General features: G+C 42.4%; 1 protein-coding gene across 1 annotated transcript; it reads left to right on the top strand.

The window, feature by feature from the left end:
• Window positions 1–575: 575 nt before the first annotated feature.
• LOC124696198 lies at window positions 576–2,930 on the top strand. Its single transcript, XM_047228960.1, has 7 exons — window positions 576–607; window positions 1,454–1,720; window positions 1,858–2,035; window positions 2,149–2,347; window positions 2,531–2,673; window positions 2,758–2,796; window positions 2,883–2,930. Exons 1-7 carry the CDS (start codon window positions 576–578, stop codon window positions 2,928–2,930), a joined length of 906 nt encoding a protein of 301 aa, XP_047084916.1.
• Window positions 2,931–10,769: the final 7,839 nt, after the last annotated feature.

The raw sequence follows: 10,769 nt of genomic DNA, 5'->3' as shown, positions 1-10,769 counted from the left end.
CGCGATATGTTATGAAACCAGACACAATATGTTGCAAAGTTTTATGACGTTTGCTACAAAGTTTGTGTTTCCAGCAGATTCTTTGATGTAGCATGCATGCTTCCAAATTGTAACAAATGTCTTATACCATGCATCCACCATAGGACTCACATAGATAGCCCCGTAAATGTTAGGAAGCTCATACGGGCTAGGAAATGATCATACATAGTCGATCAAGGGGGTAGACTACTCACATCTCATGGTGGAGAGCAATGAGGAGGAATTGGTAAGGGAGGAGAGGCGTTAGGCATATTCAGAATCCCCGCTGGAGATAGTCTTTGCTTCCGCCATCTTCTTTGGGTGCCCGCTCGAGTACTAGTTGTATTCGGACCGAAATACTACTAGAAGTAGAAACCAGAGGGGAAAAAAAGAGGAATAAATTCCGTGCAACGTACGATCAGGAGCTAGATCTCTAGCTCCGATCGACAGGCATCGATTACGGGAGTACTCGGCGAGGTTTTCGTTCGCAGATCACTTTCGTTTTAGGCAAACAATACAATACCCCATGCCAGCACGCGGACGCGGACGCGGCCGCCATGGCGGAGGCCGTGGCCAGCAACCTGTGTGGGTGTGGCTGCCTCGGGATCGCTTAGCGGGGGATGATGAAACGTCGCAGAACCGTGCTACCGGCGAGTGTTCCGATCGCGCTGAGCATGATCCCTACCGCAATCAACCCTCCCGCGGCGGCGCTGGCCGTGGCTTCCGCGGTCGCGGTCGTACCGGCCCTCCACACTCACGCCATGGCGGTGAACATGTCCGGTATGTCGACTCTCGCTTTGAATCTTCCTTTTCTTTTCGTCAAGAAAAATCTTCCTCTCTATGTCTCATCGTAGTCGGCAGTAGCTGGCCAGGTAGATCCATATATACTATTTCACTCGGATTTCTCGATCTTGGATTGAACATTACTGGTAGAAATCTATCAACTTTTGTTTTTTTTTTCACAGAAATCGAAAGTAAAGAAGTGATTTTTTGTCTCATCATCTTGCCCAATTCCCATAGCACGAGGCCACGAGCCACGACGGTTATACTATGTGTCCAACTCTTTGGTATTAGGTTGCTCTATGTCTCATCGTAGTTAGCTGGTCAGAGAGATCCATATATACATAATACTCGGTCTTTAACTTTGTCTAAGTTTAATAAGTACTTATATCTACACACTAATAAATTCTAATATATCTTTATTAGACGGAGGAACTATTTCACTTTGGATTTCTCGATCTTGGATTAACTGCGATAGATTCTATCAACTTTTGTCTTTAATTTCATATAGAAATCAAAAGTAAAGAATGTTATTTTTTTACTCATCATCTTTCCCATAGCACGAGGGTTATACTATGTGTTCAACTCTTTGGATAAAAATAAGTTGCTCTTAATCTTAATCATCAAGGCTGCTTAACTTTTCCTCATAATTCAGGCGTCAGGAACATGCTGATCTGCCTCCATCTGCAAAAAGGCTGGACAAGTTGCGGGGCAAAACAACACTGAAGGAATCGCCCGTCACGGCCATTTCGTCTCCCATCTTGGTCCGGAAACCTGAGGACTGGTACTTCACATTTTACATCAGGACCGATCTCCAAGGATTTTACCATACATATCCTGATGTGCACGGGCCATTCAAGACCTTACAGGAAGCTGACAATGCTATCGATCGCCACCTTCATGACCTCGAGGATCCAAAAATGTATGGCTCTGATTCAAACTTTTTTATACCCACAAAAAAAAAGCATATATTTTTTCGGATCAACGATTCAAACATAATTGTGTACATATCTTCCCAGAACATATACTAATGATATACAATGCTTTCATCTAATCTAGGTCCAGTGACTCATTAGACAAGCTTTCCCTAAAGGAGCGTGCCGTGCGAGAATCTCTCTACTGGCCTGATGGCACTAGGAAGAAATGTTTGGAACCGCCAGACGAAAGCGAAGATGAAGTTCACCTGCTGCTTGAAGCTTTAGTGGATCAATATAACGAGGATCACAATCTTTTGGGGGTTTGCTCTCTCTCCTTCTGCCCTCACTCCCATCTCTTTAACCAGGGTTGTGCTATGTCTTGTTGTCTTACTCTTGTAATGGTTGCTGATCTGATCCATTCTCTGTGTTTTAGAATCATGCACTTCAACTCAAGGATGTCCAGCGGGAGCGGTTCTTTTTTTCTAAGGGCAATACGTACAACCATTTCAATTTCACTGCAAGGACTGAAGGAGTTATTGATTCTTTCTTTGCTGAAGTCCAATGTACAGACGACGGAGAGCATGAGGAAATTGTGGTCAGCTGTTTCTGCGTTGTTAAACCTAATGATAATGGTATTTTCCCTCTAAAGTCTCTATTTTACTCTAAGTATCGTTCAATTCACCCCATTTTTTACCTATGATAATGTGTATTCGGTGCATTTTTTTACCTTACAATGATTCTACTACTATTACATATTTGTGCCTTATACGTTATGTGTCAGTTAAGTGATAATTGCCCCTCTCTCTTTAATGAAGGTCGCTGCTATGGCTGTCAGAATAATGGAGCAGTTGATATGAAGCACCCAAACAAAGCTAATGCATATTGTCGTGGACAAGTTGATGAATATATGCCCTGCTTGGGTGGATATCATATAGAGCAAAGCTACTTAGCTGAAAGTGTACGGTGATCTTTTTTCTAGCAAAATGTGTTTCATACTTTTTTTGTGGTTAACTATGATATATATGTTTACCCTCATCTACAGGTTGAAGACGAGGAGGAACGGCTAAGAAGTCAATATGAGGTAACTAACGGCATATATGTTATCTCGTACCATTTAAATTAGCAACATGATTTTGGTTACTTGATTAAGTTTTTGTGTATTTTTAGTGCTTTGATGACCCAAGTTTTATGGCGGAGCACTTCCCTTACTCTTGAAGCTACATTGAAGACCTAAGAGGACCTCTGAAGTTGAGCACTGAGAAGTCCCACCGACATTATACATCACAACTAATTTGAATTTTCGAAAGAAAAAAAGAACATAGCTTCGGATGTAAGATTGTAACAATGAGAAAAAGAGATAGGGGAAAAGTTGAAGGGTGTGACATGTACCTTTGGCGATAAATTTTGTGTTTGTGTTTTCGTGATATTCGCATGTGATGGATCCTTCCTCCTGGGATTCGAGAGAACTACTCGACTGATCAGACTGTAGATCGAAATTTCAAAACAGTGCTGTCAAAACTTGGGCCGAAACATCAACTGAATCCACTCCCAGATCGGCATTACCAGCCCCCACCACATTAGCCAAGCCATCCTCAGCCGCCAGGCCTAGTTCAGCTGAGTGGAAGGTGTGATCATGAACAGTTGCGAGCCTTCCCAGCTCATTCAGATGTATTCCATTGAATGCTTCGGCCCAGGAACGTTTAGAGGGATAGATCAGCCTCAGAACCGCTAAAGAATCAGCATAATCCAGCAGAGAACCCAATGTAAACACCCATTTCAGCAATGCCAAAGACTCTTCCTTGAACATCTTACAGAAAGAGACAAAATTCAGTGCTGGCTCTCTCTCTCAATATCGTACTACAGCATTCAGATCCGGCTCACTCACGAAATCAATTAAATCTGGGAGACACTTCACAGCTTGATAAATGTGATCTTTAAACAACATACTTTTACCTGCCTAAAATTGAAATAAGGCGATATAGGGCTTGAGTGGAACACGAGAATATCATGCACCAAGTACTGAAGTCTCCATCCTACCATGAACATAGGGCTTGGAAAAATCTCTTTATGGATCAATATTATCCAGACTTTTTTGGAAAAACTAAAAGAGATCTTCCAACAGTTTCGGCCTCAGTAGCTCAAATTGCATGTATGGGGCACGACTAATTGATTAGTTTGGTTGTACAATTTTACACACATGACTACATGACACAACCAAGCCTTAGAGCAACTCCAACGCGTTGCGATAAAAGGCACATGCACGGAGAAAACTACCAATTTAGCGCGTGTGCGGCTGGTCGACGCGGGAAAGGAAAGTGTGTGGGAAAATATTTGCCGCGTGCGGCAAAGCACGCGCTAAATTTACCGCGCCAGCTCCAGCGCGCGGGATAAAAAGAGGGCGCACGCTCACCAACCGCCCCACTGCTCCACTCCAAGTCCTCCCCCTCCATGCCGACATGCCTCCTCGCTGCAACTCATCCGGCTACCACGTCGTGCGCGCCTGGCCGGCGAGCAACTTCTATGCTAAGATTCGCGCCGCCGGCTACCGCCTAACCATCGGGACGTTCGAGAACGCGCACAAGGCCCCGCGCACCTACCACGCGGCGGCTCGACCGTCCACACCGCGACCTCAACTTCCACAACATCAACTCCGCCGCCCAAGCGGATATATTGGCTCCCCCAACGCTCCTTGGCACCAACGAGGAGAGGCAGCGCCACCGCCTTCGCCGTGGCGGACAAGCGCACCATGGCAGCGTGGCGCGAGAACTTCCCCGAAGATGTTGTCGACGAGAATGAGTTCTTCAAGCAGCAACAGGCGGAGCACAAGGCCGCAAGGCAAGCGAAACGAGCACGCAAGGCGTTCATCATGGAAGGCCCGAGCACCATCGACAACGACGATCCTCGGTGGGTGGATCTGTTTTCATCAACTGTTTCGAGTTTGTCGGACTCCGACATCAAGTTCGACGACTAGATGTTTTAGGTTTTAGATTATCGTATTTCACTGTTTAAGTTTATCACATTTGTATCCCTTTGATCTTTGTCTGATCCAAATTTGCACCAAAAATCTGTTTGTGGCATTATATTTTACCGTGTCTGGTGAAGTGCGCTATGTTTTTGGGTGTTTGGTCGCAGTTCAGTGAGTGGGGCGCAAAAATAGCAAATCAGGCAATGTAAAAGTTATAGCAAATCAGACGCTGTAAAAGTTAATTTTTTGCGTGCGGCTATTTGGCACCTGTTGGAGATGGTCTTATTTGTTGCTACACTCTGGTGTGCAACTTGGAGAAGATCATGATGGAAGCCTTTCAGAAGTCCCCTAAACTTAATAATATCATGTCTTCTCTCCATGCACATTGGTATCTCTGGAAATGGCGATACACAAGCAAAAGTTTCCTGCTAGTGACAACAAACACCAAACTAGAGTCAATATAACATTTTGTACAAGCCTAGGATTTGGGATCCATTAAAACAAAGTTGATCTCTTTGATGCTAGGTGTTCATTTGTTTAGTCAACCAAGTGGATACAGAAGAGGACCAAGTCATCCCGATCATTATCACATAAGAATATGTAACACCAATTTAAACGTGCAATTGTAATTTTATTTCATCATTTCTTCCTTCCATTAAGAGAAGAGAGACTTCACACCACAGGATTCAGAGAATGAAGTGGTTATAGAATCCAAAATTTAGAAGTGCCAATAGCCTCCTACCAATAAAGCAAATTCAGAATTGCGATCAGATGCAATCATAGAACAATTCAGGTAATGCAATAACAGCGAGCACTCAAGTATTCAGCACAGAAAGCACATAAAACAATTCAGGCAATGCAATATCAGCGAGCACTCAAGGATTCAGCACAGAAAGCACATAAAAAGAGAGCACCGGATGACTTAGCAATTACATCCATTGCCACAGCGATTAATTCAGCACGTCTTAGCTACATAGGACACAGAACAGAACAGCAATCCAACTTCTATGGCCACTGCCATATCAACTTCCTACCCAAAACTACCCCTGAAGTTTTTCATTGCAATAGGGGGCCATCCTTACATTAAGGCCAGATCAGCTTCAAGAGATTTTCTTGACGATGTCGTGGATAACCTTGTCCATGTCAAGCTCCCTCATCGGGTTGAAGGGCCGCTTCATGTCCTGCATGCCAATTTTCAGCATTATGGTCCATCATAACCAATATCATAAATCGTAAATGTATTTAGAATGGCATTAAACTGTGCAGCAGGTCTAGTTGTGCACTGTTGGCTAGCATGAACTGTCACTAGCCAGTTTTCAAATGAAAACAAGGTTTACAGTTAACTGAGCAGTTTAATATGATACAGAAATAAACTCAGACAGTTAACCAAATTACCCGCAGAGACATGAAGACTTCACCACCTTCCTCACGGATCTCAAGGCACCCACGGCGTGGCTGAGAATTAAACAAACAGGATGCCAGTCAAGAAAGGCAAGATGCACACAATAAAGGCCAGCAACATGTAACAAAGTTTATGATGATTAAGAAGATGTAACATGGTGAAATACCTTTTCAGGGTTGATTGTCACGGATACACCAGGTACAGCACTTTCCAGATCTTCCTTCACCTTCACAGCTCTCTTCTTAAACTGTTGGCACTGCGTGCTGAGAGTTCAACAAAGAAGCAAGAGGTAAGAGCATAAGAGAAGTGCAACCAGCATCACCAAATTGAATACAAGATCATATTGAGTTGAGACTTGCAAGGGCATTGAATTGGCCAAGGAGTTTTGAGTATATGGACAGGCAAGTTTGGATGAAATGTAATCAAGGCAGAAATATTTTGAGTTTTACAGTACAAAACAATGGTTGCTTCCCTCTACTAAAAACTACAAGATTCCTACATAAGAAATCATAAAAGGATACATCTCCAGTAAACAATAAAGAGGTTCTGCTTGTGGTTCGCTATGTCCAAGAAGCAATAAAGAGCATCTTTTGCTTCTAGTTCCCTTCTGTAGAACAGCAATGAAGCAAACAAGGTTCCACTAAAAACAGGAATGAGTTGATACAGCTTTTGTTATCCAAAAGAATTTAATCTTCGACTTAAATTGGGAAAACACCCTGCTATAGAACAGCCATCCAATGAGAGCAACATTGAGAACCAGAAAAGTAAATGTCTCACTCGTGTTTTGGTACTAACCATTTAACAAGTTATGGTTAAAACCTGTATTCAACAAGTTAGCAAGTGTTTTGTGAAAATATGTGATTTTCCAGGCCAGTTTAATGGAAATATTGGCTCCAACATAATGACCCGACAGTGGTGAAGATGGCAATTGCAAGAGGAAAGCTAATGTTTCAGTCTATGTTTGCACACACATAATTACATTTTAGAAGAGTAACTTAATATATTTAGGCTTGTGACTCCTATATTTATTTAAACACCTAACTGATGATGAATCAATACATCTCACAAATAAGCAAACAGGTTCATTTACTTCTGGCATTCTGTACTCTAGTAGTACATTGAAAAGGTGATACAATTCAATACAGTTGGAACGATTTACGATTCCTTTTGGTTCCTTAACGAACCAATAAACCCAAGAGACAGGATATTTGCTACGCAAGCAGAGTAAACTAACAAGATCAAAACGAAGATATCTGCTGAATATCTGTCAGGCCATCTTTACCTCGAAAATAAGTTAATCGTGATCTAGACCAGAAATACGAATCTAAAAACTCAACCTTTCTCATCCACTAATCGTGTACCCGAAACACCGCTAAAATCTGGCCTTAAACTAGTCAAAATCTTGCTGAACCCAGATGGGAAAACCCTAACCGTCACGTGCAGGGGCGGGCGCAGCATACTCACCATGCCTCGACAACGACGCGCTTCCCGTCTTCAACGAAAGGGCTGTCATCCACCTCCTCCTCCGCCTCCTCCTCTTCCTCCTTCGCCGGCGCCGGCGCAGGAGCGGGCGCCACCTCCTTCTTGGCGTTCTTCCTGCCCTTCCCCTTCCCCTTGGCCGCCGGCGGAGGCGACAGCACCGCCTCCACCTCCTCCACAACCTCCTCCTTCTTGGCCTTCTTCCTCCCCTTCTGACCGGCGGGGGCCGCAGGCGGAACCGGCACCGCCTCAGCCTCCTCCTTCTTGGGCGGCGCGTCCGCGGCCTGCTTCCCCGCGGCCATGCTCCTGGTGATCCTCGACGGCATCGCGGGTGCCGCCGCCGCCGCCGCAGGGGACTTGCGCTTGGGAGCCATCGCTGGGTTAGTGGGCTGGTTGTGGTTGAGGGTGGTGGTGTCCTTTGGTTTCGGCTCGTCGGTTTTCGAGAAGTGGAAAGATTGGAGTATCTTATAGGAGAAGATTGGCCTACAGAAAATGAGAATCTTCTAGGAGAAGATTGCGAAAAGGGCGGGATAGGAAGAGCGTTTCCCGCCTATTGGGTTTGAGACTTTTGAGGCGGCGGGAGATGAAGGAACATACATACGTGGGCCTATTCCACTCCACAGCCCACGTTGTACAGCTTATGCGTGTTAAGCAATGTCGCATGAATGATTCTCAAAACAAAACACAGTGTCCAGTGAATAGCAGATAAAAAAAGTATCCTAAATAGAATGCCCAAGAAAGTGTTTAAATTTTGTAAACAAATCCCTAGGACAGAATCCCAAATGCATTTTATATACATTGTGTCTCTCATCAACTTCAAGTAGTGGTTGTTTTCCTGCCAAGTGTTATACTTTTGTTTTGGATTTCTTCAATAATGTCACTCCACTTGTCACCATTGTTGGTGCTTCTTGTATGGTAAAGGAATAACTTATCCAAGATCACAATGAGAAAATATGAACCAATTTGGAGAGCGTTCCAGCTTTTTCACGCATACGAAAAAATTAAGCCGATAGTCTTGCAAAGACCGGTGGTACACGGTGGGGCACACATCATAATACTTTGGTTTCTTCTTCAACTAATTCGGACCTCACTATTGTAGGTATTGGAAAGTATGTATTTGTAGAGAGTGGGTCAATAACTCAAGCATCAGGTTTGATATAAAAGATGGAACACTTCCAATTTATTCTTGTAATGCAATTTATGATTGGATTGTCAGGTAACACAAAAAAAATTCACAATGCTTGCAAAGGAAAAAAAAAAGTTAATATTGTTCGGACAGAGATTTAGTGCACATGGCACCAGTGATCTAATTTAAAAAAAATCAAAAATCATATTCTTGAGTCTCAAAAATTCTGGGAAAAAAATCGCATATAGTTGATGATATATCCCACAAACATGCAAAATATCAGTTTCAAATACTTTATATTCTAAGCTACCAAAAAGTTACAAAAATGTTGATGTGAGTAGTACATTTTCAAATCTCCAAAATGAATCAGATTTTGTCATTTTTTTCTAACACAAAATAAAAAGAATTCGTGTTGAAATTTTGCATGATTGTGAGATATATCACTGATAATCTCCGGGATTATTTTCAGATTTTTTGTTAACTTGTAAAAATGTCTTTTATTTTTTAAAAATAGCGAGAGCACTGAAACTCGTGAGCCAAAAGCACTTTTCAATATTGTGCGTTCTATTGGATTAATTTATTGTGTCATTATTGATGATATAAATGAGACGAGTGACAAATGGTTTTGGATGAGTTTTTTGAAGAAGTGGAGATCTTTTAGCAATAGGGATTTTATTGTGTCAAATATTACCACTCGAAGGTCATTCAAGGGGTCGTGAAGCAAAGTTATTAAGTAACTATAATCATTTTAGTATCGTATTGTCAATGTTATTCCTAACTGATTCTAGTCAATGTAAACTTTAACTTTTCAGAAAAGTTAACTCAATTGTTGAGATGTGTGTGTGTCTTGACCCTAAGAAATCCTTTCTCAAGTTGGATAGAAACTGGTTGAACTTGGCAAGATTTATGATGTCAATTTCTTGGAATATGATTGTGTCATCCGAAGGGAACAACTGGCACATTTGTTGACGAGAAAAGTGGTGAAGATCTCTCAAGTTGTAATGATCTTTGCAATCTTGCTTTGAAGATTGTTCAAACTGAGAACACTAACTTTCCTTGATTCTACCTTCAACCACCGCGACAGTGTAGAAGGCCGGCTCACCTATGAATATTATCAGGATCGAGCCGGGAAATAAAATGAATGATTAACAGTGGATGATAACATGGTATGATACATTGAGAATAGATGTGGTGACCAAACATACCACTTCATGGTGTAGTATGCAAGTCATTGACATAACACCAATGAAACACCGTTGCACTAGTATTACATCCCTTAGAGTGATACAACAGAAACATTTGCGGGTCCAAGGCATATCTATAGAATTACATCACGGACTCTTTACAAAAAATTAGCACAGCCTCCTAGTTACAATGAGGTAAAATGGCAAATAAGCTCCAGAAAAATAAATCGTAGACTACACTTATCCTAGCTCTACCTATAGAGATACTTGGCTTAACTACTACAGAACTATAGATCAACCCTAGCTACTTAGGTTCTAGAATTAAGGAGCTAGTTCTCTTCTACTTATAATCTAGGTTCTCTCCATGGTGGATGTAGTGGTTGATTCTGTTGACTCTGCTGGCAGGGTCCTGTCACTTGAGTTCACTAAGTAAGGAAATGTTGGTTCCTGATGTTGTGCAGAGCATGCAGTTGGGAAACCTATGGAGGAAGATATGATGAGCACAGCAGCAAGTTTTCCCTCGGTAAGAAACCAAGGTTTAATCGACCAGTAGGAGAAAGAAATCACTTCTGAAGGTGTTGTTGGCTGACTTTGGCAGGGCGCACTACCGGTGTCAGCAACAACGTGGAACCTGCATATAACAAAACCAAAATACTTTGCCCCAACTTGCAGTGAGGTTGTCAATCTCACTATTTTTGCTGAAAACAAAGGATTAAGCATCCGCACCCCTTTCAGTACTAAGTTGCAAGCAACATATTATTGCATTAAGTAAAGTGTGTAAACTAAACAATAGAATTATCCTTGGATGAAGCCTTGTTGTTTTCTCCCTAGTAGCAACATCACATCTACAACCTTAGAAGTTATTGTCACTCTCCCAGATTACTAGAGGCATGAACCC

The sequence above is a fragment of the Lolium rigidum genome, chromosome 3 (genome assembly GCF_022539505.1).
Source record: "Lolium rigidum isolate FL_2022 chromosome 3, APGP_CSIRO_Lrig_0.1, whole genome shotgun sequence".
NCBI classification, from domain to species: domain Eukaryota; kingdom Viridiplantae; phylum Streptophyta; class Magnoliopsida; order Poales; family Poaceae; genus Lolium; species Lolium rigidum.
Note: the sequence above shows the minus strand (reverse complement) of the source record. Positions and strands in the feature narration are given on the sequence as shown.

Excerpts from the sequence above, each read along its gene's own strand:
- LOC124696198 (XM_047228960.1), top strand. The coding sequence starts at position 576 with ATGGCGGAGGCCGTGGCCAGCAACCTGTGTGG. Across the intron at positions 2,036-2,148 it reads AGGATCACAATCTTTTGGGG|AATCATGCACTTCAACTCAA; the intron begins GTTTGCTCTCTC and ends TCTGTGTTTTAG. Across the intron at positions 2,674-2,757 it reads AAAGCTACTTAGCTGAAAGT|GTTGAAGACGAGGAGGAACG; the intron begins GTACGGTGATCT and ends CCTCATCTACAG.